The following is a 22,070-nucleotide window of genomic DNA, read 5'->3' as shown; positions in this document are numbered from 1 at the left end:
GCAGAAAAAAAAGAGCAGGCAAGCAGCTGTAGAGGTTTCAATGACAACAAAACTTTGGGAGCTTGTTCAGGTGGGTGAGAAGAGGCAGAATGGGATAGATCATTCTGCACAGGATTCCAGTCAAGCTATGACAGGCAGAAGTACACAAAATGTCAGAAAAAGATATGTAAGGATTCATATTATATCCTTACATACCCCCAAAGCATCCTGAGCCCCATCTACACCAGGCTTTTACTCCGGGGCGGGGGTGAGATGAAGTCCCTCCTGATAGATGACGCAGTCATGACTTTGCAGCCATCCATGGTTTTCGCCCAGAAAAAGCGGAGTTCCAAGGAGTTGTTTTACTGCAATTTGGGGGGGGGGGTGCTGTGGGTTTCCCCGTGGTTGCGGGCTGTCTGTTCCTTCCCCAAACTGACTTCGCATCTTACAGTGGGCATGTCGTAGGTGTACATAGTGCCTGTGTCACTCTGTGACGCCCCTTTGCTCCCCCATCCCTTCGCAGCTGCAGTTACAGAGGCACAGAGGGGTGTTTTCATTTATTTAATCACACTTTCACACATTCTTGCAGCTTCATATCTTCACAACAGCTGCTTCTGGACTCAGTACCCAAGGGCTGGGGAGGGTCTTGGGGGAGGAACAACATCGCTCTGGGCACCATTTTGAAGTGATGGCTAGGCACGTAGCGCTCACACTTGTGTGTGCGAACCATCACGAGATTCTCAGGCTGGGGAACTGACAAACGGATGGTGCGGAAATGAAGGAGCACAAAACACCCCATTTTTACTTAAAACAGGGTCAGAAAGACACAGCAGAGCCCCTCAAATATAAAACAGCCACTGAAGTGTCGCAGCCCCACACTCACAGGACTGCACAACTGCGGATTTCAGTATAATGGCAAAGGGGGGGGGGGCGCAATGAGTCTCTTAGGGAAGCAGTACATCGCCAATGTATCGCAGGGCATGGTGATTTGAAGCTACATTGTGCAGTTGCAATGGGGTGCAGGGTCAAAGCAGGGCCATATAGATGGGGCCCAGGCCTCATTCTGCTTAAACCAGCCTGCAGTATTTAATTCTGTTGCTCAACCACTGTGGGAAAGTAAGGCAGCACTTCAAATTGTGTAATGCTAAGTACACTGGCTGTGGTTATGCCCAACACCTATGGCTACTGGACTAACCAGACTTTTGGTCTGATCCAGCAGGGCTCTTTTTATGTTCATATGTTGTCTCAACCTGTGTCAGATGGCACAAAGGACAAGTATTGGCAGGCATTAACAAATTTTCCCCAGGAGCCACGCAAGTGCTAACATTTGCCTGATGAAGTCAGTCCATGTATATTTAGCAGTACTTTCTCATTTCCCTCATCAGCCATCCTGTGCTGAATAGATTTCAAGTTTCAACTGCCCTCCGAACAGCAGGGCTTCTGTTACAGCAGTGCCAACAAGACAGTTCCCACAGCAGCAAAGAGCTTCTGGAAATTATCAAAAAAGCGGTTCATTCCTTCATCACAGTGTTTCCTCTGCAAAGCAGGGTGGCTGCAAACGTGTTTGCTCATAATTCTCTGCAACCCTGTGCAGCTTAACCAAAAAACTCTATTGGTCATTGCTCACGCTCTCTCTCTCTCTCTCTCTCTCTCTCTCAAATATGCTATTCTCCTTTTTTAGGCAGCAGCAAGGTCATAGATTTTGGTTCTCTTTGACTCCTCCCCACTGCTGCTGAGTTTTTATTATGACCCTGTCTTATATAGTGTCTTCAGCACAGGAAATCCAGGCGAAAGTGTGTGTCTTTTTCTCTTTCTTTCTTTCTTTCTTTTTCTCTCTCTCTCTCTAAGCAGCAGCACTATGGCAACAGGACTTCTGGGGCAGCATTTCCCTCAGTTCACTCACATTTATGCTCTGCCTTTAGCATGCAAACTAATGGCTTGTTCACACACTGCAATATTAAACACATACAGTTCAAATGTGCATTTGTACTGCAAATTCTTTTTCCACCAGACTGGAAAAGGTGCTTTTCTTCTAGAATGCTTTCACCTCAGTCTCCCCTAGGAAAAGCAGTAAAATTAATGTTACATTTTGTAAAAGAAACACGGTGTTTAAAGCTATAATATTAAGCTTTTGCAAACCAGATAGAGAAGGATCTATATTAGGTATCTCTCACCAGCTTTTAAAGTGGGATACAATTTCATCGCAATTCGAACATTCCTTTATTAAATACGACTCAGGCATGAGTGTTAACATTTCCTGCAGCTAGACAAGCAATGAAGTCACATAGGGATATCTGCTGAAAATCAAGGTTGCATTCCAGAAGAAAGTTCTGAGTATGAAGTGCACCAGCTGAGATGCTTGTACTGTTACACAAACATCCCTTTTAAAACAGAGAACACTGTTTTCACAAGGCTGATTTATCCCCCAGCCTTACACAAAGATGCCAAGGATTGAACTGGGTGCTTTCTGCTTGCAAAGCATGCAATCTACTCCCAAACTACAGCCTTTCCCCACCTCAGGGCTGGCCTCATGGGGATTTTGCTGTATTTCGAGGCTGTTCACGGCAGATATCGTGGCCAGTCTGCAGCCACCCTGGAGATTTCTGGTGGAAAAGGCAGATTTTCTGAGACTGAGACTTTCACCATTGTCTTTCTTTAGTTCAGGTTCTCGGTGCTTCTGATACTGCGTGCCCCTATCCTCCGTGTTTACTTTGGCATGATAGCCCTGCCCAGGGGTGTGTCTTTCACCTGGCCAGGACCTCACTGAGCTTTTCCAGCCTTCAAAATTACCCTGCACTCCCATTTCACCAGCAATTAGCTGCCATGATGATGCACTTATCTGATATTTGCATTACTTCGCTTCACTGTTGTGTTAAATCACATCGCCAATATTGCCTAAAGTCACTTCTTTGATGTTATGTAAAGTCACTTCTCTGATCTGGCAAGGTCTCAGGAGCCTGTCATTGCAAGCAAGGAGAAAGTGCCCAGAGAAGGAGAAAGGGGGGTGGGGTGGAAGCAATAACTCTGACAGTTTGCTGGAAGAGGGCAAAATGGGGAGGGGGATGCCTCATGGGGAGCCTTCAGATGCTGCATTCAAGACTTGGGTATTTTGGCTTCTTCAGGCAAAAGTGTACACATTGGGAAAAATGGGGTGGGAGAAATAACTCTTCAACAGTTTGCTGGAATGGGGCAAAATTGGGGTGATGGGATGTTCTCATAGGGAGCTTTCAGATGCTGCACTTGAGAATTGGGGCTTCTTCAGAGAAAACGGGTGGGGAGCCTGGACAGGGGCGGGAAACAAGCCTCTCTCATTGGTTGAGCAGCCCCTGCCAGGTTGATAACATTCCATTCTACTCCCCCCACCAAACCTGGAAGCAAGCTCCTTTGAAGTGCTGTGCGACACATGAAAACCAGATTTTAAAGGTACAGTACACTCAGCTTTTCTTGTTTTGTGTGTTCCTGACGGACCAAAGCTGATTCCAGGAAAATCTGGATAATATTCCATTGTGCTTCTTATTCCATTGTCGTGAAGATCCTCCCAGCCCCTTGTTTCTAGTATCTTTCCTCCCAGCTTCTGATTTAGCACTAGAAATAGTGTATAGAGCTGCTCTCTACATACAACTCAAGATAAACAGAATACATTTATGACATATGTAGGCAATTTTTGTTTTTGAACAATGGGACTGATTTCATGCATAGCACTGTACACCAGTACTATGTACTCAGTACAAATCTAAAGAGTGAGGGGAGGGTTTGGCCTTGCTTGGGGGGAGAACAGCCAATTTTCCCATTTTAAGGGGCATGAGAGCTATGCTCTTTAGCACTGGAAGGGGTAACACAAACATTCTTCTACAGAAAAAAAAGTAAAGAAACAGGTGTTACTGAAGAGGGCTAGATAGCCTTAATAGTTTGCACTTCTTTTCAAGGGCTACAAAAGAAAATGCAGGGAAGAGCAGGGAAGAAACAAAACATAAGCGATCACAAAACAAAACTTGACTAACAAAATTTAAATTGGCACAGAATTGCATGTCATCAGTGATATAATGCTAAACACAGGATCTCAACAGCAATGGTGGTCACTAACAGCACAATTCTATACACATCCTCTCAGCAATAAGTCCCATTGAGTTCAGTGAGGCTTATTCACAGGCAGTGGGAATAGGACTGCATCCTAAAGCTATCCCTTGGCCTCTTCCCCCCCTGTAAAGTGGCAATGATGACTGACCTTATACTGTTGGAGCAAAATGATGTACTAGAATGCTGTGAAATTGCTGAAAATGCTATAGAAACCAATTCCCCAGCAATATAGTAATTTAGCAGGGTTTTAAAATAAAGTAATTCAAAGAGGGACCATTTAGTGAAAATTGTGTCCCAATTTACCCCATTGCTGCAAGGGAAGGGACAATGCAGAAGACCTTGGGTGCAATCTGTAGCATTTTCAGTTAAAAGATCTCATGTTGCAAGGCTAGGGAAATCTGCTAAGACTCAGAAGATCAGCTATAAGTGAGGGTTGAGAGTACTGGACGAGATGGCCTATTGGTCAGACTCATTATGAAGCAGTTCCTTATATCCGACTGATTCCTGATCGGGGCATTTACAAGTAGCAAACATTACATCAAGCAATATATCCAAGGTCCTAAGGATATATTTACTCAGAAGGCCCATTGTGTTCAATTGAGCTTCCTCCCTAGGAACTGCCAATGTAAATAGCTGGCATGGGGGGGGCGAGGCAATTTTGATCTGGACCACAGTGGGGCAAAGATTTAAAGCCTTCTCCAATGCCATGGTTCCAAACTGGCTTCCCCTGCACCCATGCTTGCTATGAAAAATCAGTCACACAAAGCCAAACCATGTAACAAGAGCGAAATCTAGTTTGGCCCTTAATTAGAAAGAAAACCTGAGGGTAGGGTCCATGTCGTATTTTTGTTGCAAACAAAACACTAGGTGCTCTAAGATTTTTTTTTTAATTAAACCACTAAATGGCGCCAGAAGAATGTTGAATAGTAAATTGCTACCAATATAAAAGTATACAGTTGTGGTGCTTTTTCTTGATTACAAAAGCAAAATGGTCTGTTATGACTCAGAGCTGTAGTATACACATGACAAGATAAAGGGATCAATAGATTTCTGCAATCTGTTACAAATTGTCAAATGCTAGATCTTATTGTTCAAGCAACAGCATCTGCTTATTGCTAGCTGCCACAACCTACTGCACTCTGGGAGGGCTCAGACAACAGTGCCACAGCTGGTAACTGATGATTAAAGGAAAAAATAATATTTAGAGGCAGGTATTTCATACTCTGCTAGGAACAATCCCCTAAGACCATAGTCTGTCAAAATGTCTAGAGCAGCAGGCAGGATTATGAAAATAGGGCATCCATCTCTGTCTTCCATGGAAAAGAAAATATATGTAAAAGGAACAGATTAGCACTACTTGCAAAGGCTTCCAGTGGTTTTATGGCAATTCTTGCCTTGAACACATGACACAGGACTCAGAAGCCTTATGAACATTATAGCCATAACCTGCTTGTGGCACTCATTTTACAACCCAGTCCACAGACTTGATGTGCCTTGGATAAGGTATTTAACCACCAACACAGGATCAGAAGATGATGTGTGGCTTGCATTTCAAGGATGTTTTCATGCAGGTACTCTCAACACAACTTGCAGCCCAGTTTGGGTACTTAAATCCTGTCTTGCTAAACCATAGTTTAGCAGCCAGGAACAAATGACAAGATTGTGTGCTCCTTCCTTCCCCCTCCCTTCCTTGGTGCTTACATCCCGGTTTAATTAAACCACAGTTAGCTGTTAAGTCCAAAACAGGGAACTCGTTTAATGTCAGTTTACCAACCAGGATGGGATCTTAAACCAACTTCAAACTGTAGATCTTGGTTAGTGCACTGACATTAAACCACAGTTCCCCATTTCAGACATAACTAACTGTAGTTTAATTAAACAAAGATGTAACTGCTGATGATGAGAGCAGAGGGGCAAGGAGGGAACATGAGGGCTCATCACTCAACCGCAGCTGCTAAATTGTGATTTAGCAAGCTGGGAATTGACTGCTCTAACCAAGCCAACATTGTAAGGCCAGTTGCTAGCGTGTCAGTTGTGGATATGATTCAGTGCAGCCTTCCCCAAACTGGTGCCCTTCAATCATTTTGGACTATGCCACCCAGGATTCATAACCATTGACCATGCTGGGTGGGGCTGATGGGAGTTGAAAGCCCACATCTGGAGGGCATCAAGTTGAGGAAGGCTGATTCAGAACAGACCTAGGAATGCAATGGAACCACCCTGCCTCCCATGTATAAACATTCTCCCATACCACATTACAAGTTGCTCTTGAAACTCTGGGGAGTTTTACAAGGAAGTAGCAATACAGGGAGCAGGGGCTTCTTTTGTCAAAAGAAAAATAAAGCCCCAATGCAATGTACAAAGTACACATTGGATCGTGGCTTGTAACAGCCATATTCAGAATCTATAAACATCTAACAGCACAATCTTATGTTTACTCAGAAGTCCCATTGTGTTAAATGGGGTTTACTCCAAGGTAAGATTGCAGCCTAAATGACATGAGCAGGTAGAATAAAACTTATCTAGAAATCGGCCGGGGAAACCTTGCTTGTTTTCCTGCCAAAAGCAGAGGCTAGGAAGGTGATGACATGAGGCACGGCATTCTCTGTGGTGGCACATTTATGGAACTGGTTTGCTCCCACAGTCCAATTGTTCAAATAAAGACGGAAGACATGTTTCTTCAGGCATTTGGACTCTGATGTAAAGTTGTTTAGGTGCGGTCCTAGTGGGGGTTATCATGGCTTTTGTATTTTAATGCACCATGATTTTAAGGATGTTTATATTTTTACTTTATGATTGTTTCAGTATTTTGTGTTGTTCGCTACCCTGTGTTCCAGAATTGGAAGAAGGGCAGGATACCAAAATACTGAATGAATGAATGAATGAATGAATGAATACTGTACAAAGAGCCTGAGCATGCACAAATATGTTCAAACCAATCTTTCTTGTTCCCTCTACACTTTGGCTTTTACTGACAGCTGTATATGAAATGAAATACACTGCACTGTCACAGCATTTTAGCCCCCTACATGAAATATTAATGCAACAGTATTTCAGAAGTTTATCAGCAGCTACCACCTGCTTCAGCTCTCATTCTATCTCCCATGCAACCTAAAGGGCAAGCTCTGCCCCTCAAACACGTGCACACCATCTCCCAGCAAACACTTTATAGCACTTTCCCATTAAAGATCTCTACATGCTAGACAAGGTAAACCCTAACAAAAATATTCAGGAAAGCCTTTCTCCCCCAAGAAGGAGAACACCAATCTCTTCACAGGGACTTTATGAGGGTTATAAGGCTTTATCTTCATGTCTCTTTGTGAGATATGACATTTCTCGTTAGGTTAAGACTGCCACAACATTATTTGGTTGTCTGACTGACATACTTCTTTGAAATGGTTTCCCATTCAAAGGCAGCCCAACTCATTGCATTCTAGCACTGGCATTATGGTTCATTGACCTTTACGTACTCGACAGTTCAAGATTTATAGCTGACTGCTTGCTTCTGGCCATTGTTGTGAACTGCCCAGAGAGCTTTGGCTACTGGGTGGTATAGAAGTGTGTGTGTGTACGCACAACTCACCCAGCCCTGAGTTTTGCTAGTGCAATTATTAATTGGCCCACAAGCCCATTTAAGTCAACTGGTTTAAGTGGTTCCCTTCTATGTGTGGCTTGACTATATTTCATCACTTGGAGCTATTGCTCTGCTAACAGCCTTGGGTGGTGCACCAATTATTTAACTGATCATAGTACCACTGTTCATTGGACTGTAGAGCTGGATGCCCAGGGGATTGGACTGGTAGCAATAGTGACTACTAATGCCATGGATCAGGTAGAAGTTGTTCTTATAGAGTTATCTATCTACTGGATTTGCAGCATTAGCACTTGACTGTTGTAACTAACCAAAGTTAAGGTAAACACTTCATAGGGCATGCCTCGGGCTGATTTCATATCTTAGAGGTAGCAAGGTCTCCATGCAGTGACTGTATCACTTCAAAAATAAATGTGTAAAATCAGACCTAAATAGTGTGCAGTGTGTGTGTACGGAGAATTTGCCAATGAAATTCAGCTGTAAAGATAGAAAGTACTTTTTCCTGTCCTCCAACCCTTTCCCAAGGGCTCAGTGGTGCAATACATGCCTTGCATGCAGAATCTCCCAGATTCAATGCCCAGGATCTCCAGTTGAACATCACTGGGAATTGCCTCTGCCTGAGGCTTTGGAGAGCTGTTGCCAGATAAAGTAGACGATACTGACCAAGTATAGCTGGCCAATATAAAGTAGCTTCATGCATACAAGCAGCATAGATTCAAATCAGCTTTAAAATGTAACTGGCTGCAATCTCGTCCTATGGAACAGCCTAATTTTCCATAATAAGCTGTATCTACAATACTGTTGGTTAAACTATGGCTCATAAGGCAAAGAGCCTTCCAAGACATTCCAAAAAACCAAAACAGAAACAGAAATAAGTGTATTCCAGGTTGTTGGAGGGAAGGAAAAAAAGAAATATTAGTCATCTGGGATAGGTCTTGGGTGTTGAGAAACATTCAGGGATTCTAGGGTCTAAGAGGGAAGGAGATAGCAGTCAGTAAGATAGGCTCAGGGGAGGGAAGAGGAACACGGCAAAGTCTGTGAAGTTGCTCTCAAACATATACATCCCAATCTTAATCCTATTTACACAAAGTAAGTCCCAATTATTTCAGCAGGACTTACAAGTACATGCAGGACTGTAGCCAAAGAAAATTTTGGTATGCAATTATTTCATTTTAGAACTTTTGCCATCCCTATCTAGTCTGTTACAAAGTTATTTGATTTTGCTCATTTTGATACTGCCTTAGCATTAGTATAGAACCGTGGTTTTCAGTGCATTGCTGCCTGACTTTCCATGCAACATTCAGCCACAGGGGACTCCTGGGCACAATCTCAGTTCATGAAAAACAACATGAAGCACCATAGGCCTGTGCCTAGCACGGGCTGAGCATCCTAAATCATACCCCCAAATCCTCTGAGACATGTAAGAGTTCCTCTGCAGACAAGTCAATGTAGAAATGGTCCCCTAAAATTTAGGGCCAAAATTAATGAATGTTTGGAAACTACTGGGATAGAGGAATGGTGGCTATTACAGAAAAAAAGCATGACAAACTCAAAACAGATCAACATATATAAGGTCTCAGGTGAAAACTGATGTGTAACAAGAAGAGCCTCTTAACAGTCCATAAACCATAGAAATTTACAGCACAATTTAAAAACAAAGATAACCATGCTAGTCCATGAGAAAAAAATCCAAAATCCATAGTTGGGCACTATCTTTATTAGGACCAACCAAAATGCCACAAAACTTTGTGCAAACTTTTGAGTTCTTCAAAAGCTCTTCAGCCTGGATGATGGGAGATCCAGGATAAAAGAAAGTACTTCTTCATATAGTGCATCTTTAAACTGTGGAATTTGCTACCACAAGATGTAATGAGAGCCACCAACCTGGGCAGCTTTAAAAGGGGATTAGACAAATTCATGGAGGATAAGGCTATCCATGGCTACTAGTCATGCTAGATATATTACCTCCTGTCAGGCGCAGTATACCTCTGAATACTAGTTGATGGGAACATGAGCAGGAGGGTGCTGTTGTACTTATGTCCAGCTTGTGGGCTTCCCAGGGACATCTAGTTGGCCACTGTGTGAACAGAATGCTGGAACAGATAGGCCTTTGGATGGATCCAAAATGGCTCTTATGGTCTTAAGACATCCTCCCATTTATTAAATTACATGCACGACTCAACAGGAAATGGCTGCCCTGATCAAGTCTAGCAATGATCCTGTACTATAACTAATTTTCTCTTCTGTTACCGGCTTAAACAATATACCTCAAAGGATGCAGCTTCTGCTTTTACAGACACAATCCTATTGAGATAGTCTGCAGCCTCCAAAGTTAGAGGTTGCTGAGCATCCAATGCATACCTCCATGCTCCAGCCGCCCTGTGTTTTTAGCTAGATGGCCAATATCAGTCCCGGGTGTAGGAAAGAATCCTGCCTGAAACCCCGGAGAGCTGCTGCCAGTCAGTGTATGGCCTGACCAACAGGTAGCTTCCTATGAACAGTAATAACTCACTGGAAAAGACCCTGACGCTGGGAAAGATTGAAGGCAAAAGGAGAAGGGGACGGCAGAGGATGAGATGGCTAGATAGCATCACCGATGCAGTGAATATGAACTTGATCACACTCGGGGAGAGAGCGGAGGACAGGAAGGCCTGGCGTGCTATGGTCCATGGGGTCACGAAGAGTCGGACATGACTGAACAATCCCATACGGCAACCAGAGGGCTGAGGAGGAAAGAGTGCAGCTTGCCCAAGAGAATTCATACCAGAGATGAGGTCTTAAGGTGGGCCATCCAAGTTCATTGTTTAGCACTAGCCACTGCTCCAGCTACTGGCTTTTGGAGCACCTCTGGCACCAACAAATACCAGAACAAAATTACCCCTATCACCCTCTCTTCTGATTGCCCTTTTGGCCCTTTAGATCCCAATACCCCTCTCCTACCCCTCATTCTCCACCTCCAACTCTGTCACCAATTCTCTCTTCACCCCTGCTCCTATTTCTTAATTCCCTTCATGGATGTCTCTCCCCCGCCCCATATCTTTCAGCCCCGCACGCTTTCGCCTCTTCCTTATGCTATTCCCTCCACTTTCACTCTCCTCCCTAATTCTCCTCACACATTTCCCCAGAGCCCTAATCCTTGTCTCGCCTTCCTCACTTCTCACCCCCCAGACAACTCCTATCTCCCCTCATCCTCATTTCCCCACTCTCTTTCTCCACAGCTCTCTTACCCCCGCTTTCTATCCTCAGTCAAGTCGTGCCTCGCCACCACCTCCCTGCTTTATTTCCTCCTTCATTTCTCCCCCCCTCACCCCAGAATCCCCCCAGGCAGCCACAACCACCGCCATTTCCCTCGCCCTTCTCAAGCCCCGCCCCGCACGCTTCCGAGGCAGGGGCGATGTAGGAAACCCCGTTTACGAGACTGAGGGCTGATAAGGGAGGGAAGAGGAGGCCGGGAAAAAAGCGGGACGCAGTCAGTCGCCACCCAACTGCTGCAATATCCCTCCGCGTCGCCGTGCGTAAAGTAGTCCCACGCAAGGCCTCTGTCTGACCTGAAAAGCCGTAATCCTTGACGCTCCTCTAGAATTATCCAAACCTTTCCCTCATGAAACTGTGAGAAGGGCTTTCTTGTCGGGCAAGGGAAACAGTGGTGGGGTGTTGTGCCTAACGCGCGCCTCGCACGTTGTTAATAGCTATACCCCTCCGCAACGAGAGGAGGCGGAGGGGGGAGTAAAAGTAGTCCCGGCCAACGAGACGGATATATAAAGCAGGCGCCGCGGAGGCGCTGCCTTTTCAGTTGGGGAGAGCGGCGGCGATCGGAACATGTCAGGCGGCTCCGCGGACTATAGCAGGTAGTAGGGCGCGGGAGGGGGAAAGCGAAGCGGTTATGTTGGGAAGGTGGGGACTATTTGAGGCCGGGCGGAGGCTTTTTTCGGGCAAGGCGGAGCGTGTCAAAGGCTGTGACGTGAAAGGGGCAATAAGCGGGACGATCGCCGCGCCGCCTTCAAGGCCGCCGCGGGGACGCGCCGTTTCTTCCGCCCCTCGCTTGTGAAATCGAGGCCGCACTTCTGAGTTAGGTTTCCCGTTGATAAGCGAATCCATGCAAATAACTGCCTGCCCTCCTTCCGTTGGGATGAGAGGGGGCTTTTCCTCCCTCGCCGGGGCGCCAAATGGTGTGGTCCGAAATGGCTGCGAGGAGGAGGGGACCTAGACCAATCTGGCCGTTGGCTTTAAGGGGGGAAACCGGCCTTTCCCGTCAATTTATTGCATTTGCTCGTCTCTTTAATTACGCTCTCCAGCGGCGTGCCACATTGCTAGGTTAAAAATGGATCCCCCGTTTCTCCACCCCCCCCCACCCCCGACTCCTCTCAGAAGGCCACATGGTTTCGCCCAAATGGTGAGCCTCAAGCCCCTCAGCGAATGTGCCTCGGAAGTGCCCATTTCACCCAAAGGAGGGGGGAGGATAGCGAGCAGGGAGGGGCGCGGCTCGCAGGCCGTTCGTTCGCCGGCAGCCTCGTCAGTCACTGGCGCGTCCTCGACTTGGCGCAATGAAGCCTCGGGTGGAGCTCTCGCGAGAGCCTCAGCTCTCGGCGACGAGCGGGAAGAAAGGCCGGGCCTTGGCTAAAGTAACTCCCCCATGAGGAAGAGTTACAAAGTCTGAGGCTGCTTAATCTAGAACAAGGCGAGTATGGGGAGACATGATAGGGGTGTACAAAATACTGTCCCATAAATAATAGAACCCGGGGTCATCCCATGAAGCTGATTGGGGGGAGATCCAGGACGGAGAAGAAGAAGGGCTTCTTCACACAGGGAAAAGTTAAACTATGGAATTCACGTCCACAAGAGGTAATGCTGACCGCTAGTTTGGGCGGCTTTGAAAGGAGATTAGGCAAACTACTGGAGAAGTATATCAGTGGCTACCATTGGGGCATCTGACACACGTTGCTAATACCACACCATGTGCCTGTCTCCTCTTGCCACTCTTCCCTCTTAAAAAGAACTCAGGCTGATGGAAGAAATATGGAGCAGTCTCATCTCCTATGTGCATGAAGGGCGGGGTTTCCCCTCCCCCCCGACCTGATATAAAAATTAAGAACATAACTTTATGATAGAAGGTATGAAATGAGTATAACAGACCTTAGTGTAGGTCATTAGCTGAGCATTTCCGCTTACCCATCTTCTAGGCATGGAGAGCTTTTATGCCCAAGCTTGTAATTTGCACATACTCTGAAGTGAGTTGTATAGCAAGAAAAAGTAGTACTTTCAGTTTCAGGTTTTAAAAAATGGTTTGACTGTAGTGAACAACTCAGTAATGATGTCGACAGGATAGGAAGGTAGTAGTTTCAGTGTAGGCAAGGTACGTACTTCAGAGTAATCGTCACTGTATTTGAGTCAGTTTTCATTTAAGTTGCATCCGTAGGAGTCTTCACCCAGCCTAGTTGACAACGTTTGTGTCTCATTTGACAGAGACCATGGCCCAGAGGGAATGGACCCCGATGGTGTCATTGAGGTTAGTATTTCAATTATAGTTCCATTAAAAGCGTAAGGGGGAAGGTGTTGATGAGTGAAGTAAAATTTACTTTCCTCCTGCAGAGCAATTGGAATGAAATCGTTGACAATTTTGATGATATGAACTTAAAAGAATCCCTTCTCAGGGGAATTTATGCTTATGGTTTTGAGAAGCCTTCAGCTATCCAGCAACGAGCTATTATTCCATGTATCAAAGGTGAGCAAGTAGTCATTGAGTAGATACTATATGAGTAGATACTAAGAATTGTCAAAGCTCTCCTTAAGTTCTCAGCCTTGGGGTGGAAGTAAAACACATCTTTCCTTGAAAAGTGAGATGATGGTATACCATCTTTCGGGACTGACCTGGAATGGAGATAATTTGTAACTGCTGATCACTTGAAAAGGAAATCAACAGTTAAACTGAATCCTGATGTGTTGTGTGGGAGCAGTAAATATCTATCCTTTTTTTAGGGTATGATGTGATTGCTCAAGCTCAGTCAGGTACTGGCAAGACAGCCACATTTGCTATTTCCATCCTGCAACAGTTGGAGATTGATCTCAAGGAGACCCAAGCACTAGTATTGGCCCCTACCAGAGAACTGGCTCAACAGGTATTGATAGTGTAGTTAAAAAGCTGCTTACATGTTGCATAGGTTTCAGGTTTCACAACTGTAGGACAGTTAACATTTCTTGCGAGTCTGTAATGACTTCTTGTTGCCTCTGGGTTGTAAAAATAAAAACAGGCCTCTCCCCCTCTAACTTTTCTCCTTTAATTATATGGAGAGAGGTCAGATGGGACAATAGGCCAGTGACGCTGGGATGAAGTGGGGTAACAGCTGTATAGGAGTGATGGGCATATCCAGAAGACTTAGTGATGCTAAATAGCATAATTTGAGTAGAAAAGGCACTTTTAAAATGCATGCAGTTGTGCAACATGAAAACTGCAGTGCGCATGTGATCAGTTCATTTTTTTCCTGTATGTATTTACTTTGTACTGTGTGTGCTTCAGTCTCTTAATCTTCTGTTTTGAACAGCGTTTTTGCAGCACTACACACTCCCTATTAAATTCTATGTTCTTGTGAATATAACCTTGAATATTGAGATAAGTGTAGACCAATTTATGACAACCTTGGAGGAGTTTATAATTCGGTTCAGTATTAAATTCTTATTTGGGCCTAAAATGTAACACTTCCTTGGAGGCAATCATTCAGATAACTTAGAAAACACACTCTTCTACAGTATCTCTGTGCATATAGCTAAAATACAGGTAACAACTAGGATGCCCTAGAGTGGAGTTCTGGGTTCACTTGCATAGTTTCTCCATGGAGACAAAGCAACAAATAAACTGAGATTAGTCTTTAAGGAACAATACATAGCATTCAATTTAGAGGTGTTTTTGCCAGTGTGATTCGCATTTGCTTGCAATGTAACACCAGATTATCTACTCTGAGGAAGCAAAAGGGTGGTTGGTCAGTTGTCAGCACAAGACATGTCCAGCTGTTTCCTTATGTATCAGCATAGGGATACCATATTTAAAGTGATGTGTAGGTAGATATCTGTTGAGAGCCTGCTAAATTCACTTAATCTGTCCAGAAGGGTCAGTTATTTAAATTTTTATTTTTCAATGTAATACCCTCCCCGCCAGCTTATGGTATTTTTTTTAAAGAAACAATACAGTGCTTCTGCATAGGTAGTAACTAGTAGCTATTCTTTGTTTTGCCATGGCACCAAGACAAGCCTAGTTCTTGACTGGGAGTACTTTAATGTGGGCCTTTATAAAACATAAGGCTCCCCTTCTGTGGAAAGAGCCAGCATTTCTGTAGTGGAAGACAATCTGACTATGAAGACAGCTTTGGATGTGATGAGTTTCCAATGCAGATAGAATCTGTGGGTAGGAAATGCTTTGCAAACTGCATGTAGGTCATAAAATACGAGTTGCATGTGCCCGTCACTATACACAGTGTACACTCGCTGGGAAGCTCCTTTGATGCCATTCTAATTGAGAATTATTATTTCAGATCCAAAAAGTTATTCTGGCTCTTGGAGATTATATGGGCGCAACTTGCCATGCTTGCATTGGTGGCACAAATGTTCGCAATGAGATGCAGAAGCTGCAAGCAGAGGCTCCCCACATCGTGGTGGGAACTCCAGGACGTGTATTTGACATGTTAAACAGGCGCTATCTGTGTAAGTAATGAAATACTAATTAAAACCTCAGAGGGACAAGTTTGAGCAAGTGTTGACTAAAAGAAAGGCAGAGTTTAAAAAGTTAACTAGGCTGCTTAAAAATAACATATAAACTCCTGCAAGGTGGTCTAAATAGTAGCTTGGCGTTTGGTAGCACTGATTTTCTCGCTCAAGAAGTCAGCGTTCTAGTTAGAGGCACTCTTAACCTATAAAACTGCTGAAATGTTTGCTTTTCTTGTAGCACCTAAATGGATCAAAATGTTTGTCTTGGATGAAGCAGATGAAATGCTGAGCCGGGGATTTAAGGATCAAATTTATGAAATTTTTCAGAAGTTAAGCACAAACATTCAGGTAAAGTCAAACTTGATGTGATAAAATTGGCCATTCCAGAAATGCAGGTAAAGTTACAATGTAGCTGTGAAGTGCTGTATTGTCGTTCCCCCTGCACAAAGCAAAATTGTCTCTTTTCTATCCTTGTTTGTTTCGATTCCACAGCAGACAAGGACGCTTGGTTTCATACATTATTTTATTATATTTCTGCAGCACTCAATAGCCAAAGCTGTCCAGGCGATTCTCATTGACCACTACCAACCTGACAAGTGTCTGACCAGTTTTACTTAATGAATCTTTGCTGTTCCAGGTTGTGTTACTATCTGCCACTATGCCAATGGATGTGTTGGAAGTGACCAAAAAGTTCATGAGAGATCCCATTCGTATTTTAGTAAAGAAAGAGGAATTGACTCTTGAGGGCATCAAACAATTCTATATTAATGTGGAGAGAGAGGTAAGGAAGACACTTAAACCATCTTAGGAGTACTTCTTGTACAAGCACTGTGCTAAAACTACATAAGTTGAGGTTGTGCCTTGGCTTCTGTAGTAATGCTAGCACGGTACACACAAGAAGTAGAACAAATGCACTGGATCAGTAAAAGACTAGGGTGGACCTCTTTCTTAATGTCCAGTGTCCTAGTCTGTGGACTTGGTGCAACACTACTGTCTGGAAATTTGACTTTAGTTAGCAGCTCAGTGTAATCTTGAACATAGTATACTGAGGCTTTATGTATTATTTTGTACAGCCCTTTTCATGTGTGCTAATGACCATTGCCTTAACATTACAGGAATGGAAGCTGGATACCCTCTGTGATTTGTATGAAACCTTGACCATTACACAGGCTGTTATTTTCCTTAATACAAGGAGGAAAGTAGATTGGCTTACAGAGAAAATGCATGCAAGGGACTTCACTGTCTCTGCTCTGGTAAGTGTTGATACTGAAGATGTGTTGCATGATGCTACTGGAATTGAGAAGCAAGTTCTAAATTGCAAAGTATTTGGAAATGGTGTTCCTAATACCAGTGACATGGCGTTAAAAAGTTGACTGACAGAATTGTAGGGCTGAGAAATGCTTTAATCTTACTTCAAAACAAGACTGTTTTTGCTTAACTACATTGTCATACCTTACTACAACCTCCAGCCCCCTCTTAGATATGGTTTGCACATAATGACACTCGGCCCAACCTACTTCACAGGCTTGTTAGGATAAAATGGAGGAAGAGGATAATGTAAGCCACCTTGGGTTCCTTGCGGGGGGGGGGGGGGGTTGTTTATAAATTAAATAAATAAATATTTAACCCATGGGTGGTTGAATTCTGTCCTGATGTGTGAACGTATCCACACTAACAATCCATGCTTTGTTAACCATGAACAACCCAGGTAAAGAACCCATAGTTTGATGTTGGATTGTTTAAACCCTAGTTCGTTGCTCTGCATGAACCCAAAACGGCAGGTTCATGGGTTGTTTCATTAGACTACATAGGCAGTGGGGGGAAATAGTGGCTCTACGTGCTATCGCTGCAAATGCATTTGGGAAACGGGGCTGAAGGAGGAAGAAAACAAACAGCCCAGGGATTGAAAAAACCAATCAGTTTGTTACTTCATTTGCCAGACAAACTGGGTAGGGAAATAAGCTGTGGGTTAGTGTTATGGGCAAAGCAGGTCTTAATGTACATTTTCTAGGCCATAGCATATCCGCTACAGATGGTAGATACATCTCTTACAGTTTTTGTGAGTTTAGGGTTCTGGTAGAGCCAGAGTGGTGTACTGGTTAGAGTGTTGGTCTGGGACTTGGGAGACCCAGATTCTAGTCCCTTAGCCTAATTTATCTTACAGGGTGGTTGTGAGGATAAAATGGAGAGGGAGGAGGATTATGTACGCTGCCTTGAGCTCTTTGGAGGAAGGGTGGGACATAAATGTAATAAGTCACTCATAGAGATGTGAGGGCCCATTTTTTCCACGAGGACCACTTTTGTTTTTTTCCTGAAAATTTGAACAGCTTTGGATTATAAAATACTTCTTTAGAATTTAAGACAATGTATTTATATATGGTTAACCAGCCTTTACTCCCCCTAAAATTATTCCTAAAAGCTACATAATAAAAACACTGATAGAAAGACTAGAGATGTAAAATGTCTGGAAATAATGAAGCCATGAGGAAAAATATTTCTTAATCCTGTCTGTGGAACCCCAGCATAGTTATTTCTTTCATTCCTCATTAAAATTCTTGGATCTAAAATGTTTTACTGATATTTATGCTCAGTTTCCCAATGTGTGAGTAAAGTTGCTATTGTGCGTTATTGACAGTGAGTGTGCATTCTTGACACCTTGGATTTTGTTTTGTAGAGCCCTGTGTTTCTGATGCTGTTCCAGTCATTTAATATAGTTCTAACATATTCAGACAGTGACTACAACTATACTAACTTGAGTTCACTTTTAAAGGTTTTAAAATAAATAATCTTATGAGCAAACTTAAGTCATACATAAAATGACGTTAGAAACAGCCCCCAACCAGGTGGCTTCCAGATGTTTTGGACTAGTGCCCAGCATTCCTGAAAGTATATGGTCTTTTTTACTTGCTTGATATTCCAATTAACATAAGTTTTTAAAAATCTTTACAGCATGGTGACATGGACCAGAAGGAGCGAGATGTTATCATGAGAGAGTTTAGATCAGGATCAAGCCGTGTCTTGATCACTACTGATTTGTTGGTAAGTATTCATGGTCACTGCCCTTTGTATATACTTATCCAAAGCTTTTCTCTTTGGTGCAGGTTATTGTAACCTGAGCTACTCAAGCTATTGGAAGAGTAAAGACCATGCTCCACTATGAACTTGCATAATTGTAGTTCATCACTATATCATGGTCAACAAAACATAAATGCTTTAACCTAGGCATACAGTGGGTTTTCTTTTTTGATGTGTTGCCTTCCCTCACAGGCTCGTGGCATTGATGTGCAACAAGTATCATTGGTTATAAATTATGACCTACCGACCAATCGTGAAAACTATATTCACAGGTTAGTTGACTTTTTGCTGAGTTTCCATGTTGAAGTTCCTTCAGAATCTACACCCTCAAACTTGCCTTCCTTTCTTGCATTAATACTACACTGTGTGTGTATGTAGTGTGGTGAAGATGGGAGGGGCAGAGCTTCTTGGTTAGCTAGTAAGACAAAACAGTGGGAAAACTTAGTTGTACTAGAACTTTGGCAAGTAATGATCGGCCATCAAGACATCTTAAGAGCTCCAGAACTAATGTTCTATGGCATGTGTTGTGGAGTCTGCCAAAGTTCTTTAAAGATCTTGTGTTGCGTATATTGTGACTAGGAAAGAATTTCCAGAGGTTATGCTTTTTACACTAGATGTAAATATTTGTGCCTCTCAGCTTGTTTAATGTTGCTTTATTGGAAGTTTCTTCATGCCAATGCCTTCACTGCTGCTCTTTGGTTCCTCTTACAGTGGGATTCTTTCTCTGGTGTCTTCTAGTAGAACTTTCAGTTTATCTCCCTAAGCTGTTATCTATCTTAGTGGCTTTGTCCCTAAATGAAGTAAATTGTACCTTGTTACTTGATATAAAAAAATACAGGAGTCGCTAGCCCACTTGATGACGAGATGGTGCTCAGAAACGGCGTTGGCGTAATTTAGGACGTGGATTCGTAAGCGGCACACTGTTTGAATAAAGAGCGAGTTGGTATTTATATACTTTTCTTTTGTAATGATTGTTGTGAGCTATGTTTGTCTTAAAGCTCTTAATGGTTTGGCCAGATGGAGGCAGAAGTTGTGGGTTTGAAAACCTCTATATGTACTGTGTGCCCTGTAAATGATCTTGCAAAAAAACTAGTTGTTGGTGGTTAAGTTTTCCCACTGATGAATAAGCTTATGTCTTTGAAAAATTAATTGTAAGGCTTGGCTTTTAAGGGCTTTGATTTGGAACAATAGTCTTAATGGTTAAAACAATTTTTATAATTTACAGGCTGACATCAAGCTCTGTCCATGTACAAAAAGAAATGGTGTGAGATAAGAACCTTCTTCCAAAGTTCTCTAGAAAGCTTGGGGGATGGGGGAGTCTTCAACTAGAAGTCATGCAAAGTATAATGGTTCTTTGTCTGTGCTACCTAGTGTGACAACCTCTCTGTAGTTGGGGCATTTGTCAAGACTTCCAATAGATAGCTAAACAAACCTTGCATATGGATTTGGCACAAAAATAGTAAATATAATACAGGATTTGTCATAACTAAAGTTTTTGACAATGAGTACTAATAATTTTTAACCCTGAATACAGGTTATTTAAAACCTGTTTAAAAGTAAGCTCTTCACAATTTTTTCTGTTCTACGCAGGATTGGCAGAGGTGGTCGTTTTGGCAGGAAAGGTGTGGCTATAAACTTTGTCACTGAGGAGGACAAGCGGATCCTTCGGGATATTGAGACTTTCTACAATACTACGGTGGAGGAAATGCCAATGAATGTGGCAGACCTCATTTAATCCCTGGGATGAGATGTTTTTGGAATGCAGTGCTCGCTGTTGCTGACTAGGCGATCCACAACGCGCATTGTGCTTCTTTCTTGGGGGATACATTGAATCTTGTCTCAATGCTCATTACGGATCAGAAATACAGATTTTTGATAAGCGAAGCGACAATTTGTCGTGAGCTTTTGTGGGGATTGCCTTTGGCTTTCTCCTCCTTAGGGTTTAGACTGTTGGGGTTGGGTGGAAAGACATGGGGTCTGTAAATTTTTTCTTTATTAGAAATTTATTTCCTAGTTCTGTAGAAGTGATAGTGTTAGATGTTCTTTATCATTTAATAATTTACTTATGGACTAAAAGGTATAAGCGCTGTATAAAATCAGCCAATTATGTTAAACTGACATATTTACCTTTATTGTATGTTATAGTTCTATATTAGACTACATTGGAAAGGCCTTTCAACATGACTCAACTTTTATAAGAGTATTAAAATGCATTTTTGTTTGGTATGTATTTATTGAATAAAGTATTTAATTAGTGTTAAGTGTGATCTGGACCCTATAGCTAAACCCCAGCAAGCAATCATTACTATTGTCTTAGTTAGGGTTAAACCCATTAAAATTGCCATATTGCACATGTCTTAATGAAGTTTGAATGTTCAATAAAACACTTATATATTCACTGGGTGCACTTCATTGCTTCTTGGGAGGCTAGGGGCTTCAGTTATGATTGGTAGGCTCAGTTGTGGTTGGTTCAGGGGACTGCTACCTTTCCAAGGAGAAGAGTAGTTCTAAGCCAGGATGGGAAATGTGCAGCCCTCTAGCTGTTGGACTCTGCACTCCTTTCCATTAACTCTGTTGTAACACAGCTTCTGGAGAAGGATAGGTCCCCCACCACTGCAATAAAGGCTCCAGAGTATCTTACAAAAAACTGCTCAAGATTTTTAACCCTTAGAAAAAAAGCATAATAGTGCAGATTGTACTCATCTATCCTGATGGCGCTTGAAATAGGCTGCAAATACCCTGAAACCACTTAGGTCACAAACAGTACAGCCTCAAGAGGAAAATTCCGTTTTCTTTCTACAGCAAGCATCTAGAATGCTGCGCACAGTTCACATTCCCACTACAGAGACTGCAAGGCTAGAGCTGGGTTGAATCTCAGCCACTGGGAGAGGGCACTATAGAAATGGGGGGGGGGGGGGCTTCCGTTTACCTTAGTTTTAGACAAGGTACAATGGGATAGTCTTTTCTCATTTTTCAAACAAGGCTCCTTGCTGGAGAGACAAGGGGAGGCTATGGAGAACGTCACTGGATACTTTTTAACGTGGAAAAATTTATCTACGACTCCATCTAAAATGTAAGATTTTTAGATGAGAGATTTTTGGCAGGTGCTGCCATCTGTTCTGCATAAACTTAGACAATTTGTAGGAGCAAACTAATGGAAGGTCACTTAAAATACTTCTTAAATGCAAGCCCATAGCCTTCATAGCTACTTCCTGTTAACACCTTTTCTGCTTGACACCCAGCCAAAGCAAAAAGATGAGGTCCCAACTTAAATGTTCCATTGGATTATTGCAAGGTTATCCAGCCCCCAAAGTAGCATGCTGAAGTGTATACAGGAGCGATTAAGGGCAAACTACCTTTTCAGTATGCAATACTATGTAGTTTTGCAAGAAAGTAAAACTAGAACAGACCTGCACAAAACTGCCCTGAAAGTTCTGGACAAATTGGGTCTGCTAATGTTTAAAAATAGTTAATGTGGGCAGCATGCAGAGAAGATGTAGTACAAGTTATACATTGCAAGATTTCTTTTTTGAGCTGCAGGAATTGTGAATGGTAGCTTTCCCTATGCAGGTGGCTCCAGGTGGGGGTGGTGATCTGGAGGGTAGTAGGTAGGACAAGGTTGCTGTATAGTATCGGTGAAGTACAGTTTTAG

At 43.1% G+C, this 22,070-nt stretch overlaps 1 protein-coding gene and 3 non-coding genes across 6 annotated transcripts; all 4 read left to right on the top strand.

The window, feature by feature from the left end:
* Positions 1 to 11,433: 11,433 nt before the first annotated feature.
* On the top strand, positions 11,434 to 20,816 carry EIF4A2 (eukaryotic translation initiation factor 4A2). Of its 3 annotated transcripts, none has more exons than XR_014789633.1 (12): positions 11,434 to 11,496; positions 13,112 to 13,154; positions 13,238 to 13,370; positions 13,625 to 13,764; positions 15,172 to 15,340; positions 15,582 to 15,691; positions 15,981 to 16,124; positions 16,459 to 16,596; positions 18,293 to 18,382; positions 18,611 to 18,690; positions 19,257 to 19,357; positions 20,009 to 20,816. XR_014789633.1 is itself a non-coding variant. In XM_084847602.1 (11 exons), the coding sequence occupies exons 1-11, from the start codon at positions 11,468 to 11,470 to the stop codon at positions 20,151 to 20,153; spliced, it is 1,221 nt and encodes a 406-aa protein (XP_084703728.1). In that variant the 5' UTR covers positions 11,434 to 11,467; the 3' UTR covers positions 20,154 to 20,816. The 3 variants fall into 3 exon arrangements, 1 of the variants encoding a protein (XP_084703728.1); XR_014789632.1 differs by having other exon boundaries at positions 19,257 to 19,361; XM_084847602.1 differs by lacking the exon at positions 19,257 to 19,357.
* Positions 13,481 to 13,551, top strand: LOC146351597 (small nucleolar RNA SNORD2). The gene has a single exon (XR_014789751.1). It is a non-coding gene; the product is annotated as a small nucleolar RNA SNORD2 (small nucleolar RNA).
* Positions 15,733 to 15,862, top strand: LOC146351596 (small nucleolar RNA SNORA63). Its single transcript, XR_014789712.1, has one exon. It is a non-coding gene; the product is annotated as a small nucleolar RNA SNORA63 (small nucleolar RNA).
* On the top strand, positions 16,155 to 16,333 carry LOC146351595 (small nucleolar RNA SNORA81). The gene has a single exon (XR_014789713.1). It is a non-coding gene; the product is annotated as a small nucleolar RNA SNORA81 (small nucleolar RNA).
* Positions 20,817 to 22,070: the final 1,254 nt, after the last annotated feature.

The sequence above is a fragment of the Heloderma suspectum genome, chromosome 3 (assembly GCF_057233095.1).
Source record: "Heloderma suspectum isolate Gila_16-S chromosome 3, 16-S_ref, whole genome shotgun sequence".
NCBI classification, from domain to species: Eukaryota; Metazoa; Chordata; class Lepidosauria; order Squamata; family Helodermatidae; genus Heloderma; species Heloderma suspectum.
This window is presented reverse-complemented; position numbering and strand designations above follow the sequence as displayed.

Excerpts from the sequence above, each read along its gene's own strand:
- EIF4A2 (XM_084847602.1), top strand. The coding sequence starts at position 11,468 with ATGTCAGGCGGCTCCGCGGACTATAGCAG. Across the intron at positions 13,155-13,237 it reads ACCCCGATGGTGTCATTGAG|AGCAATTGGAATGAAATCGT; the intron begins GTTAGTATTTCA and ends TTCCTCCTGCAG. Across the intron at positions 18,383-18,610 it reads TGATCACTACTGATTTGTTG|GCTCGTGGCATTGATGTGCA; the intron begins GTAAGTATTCAT and ends CTTCCCTCACAG.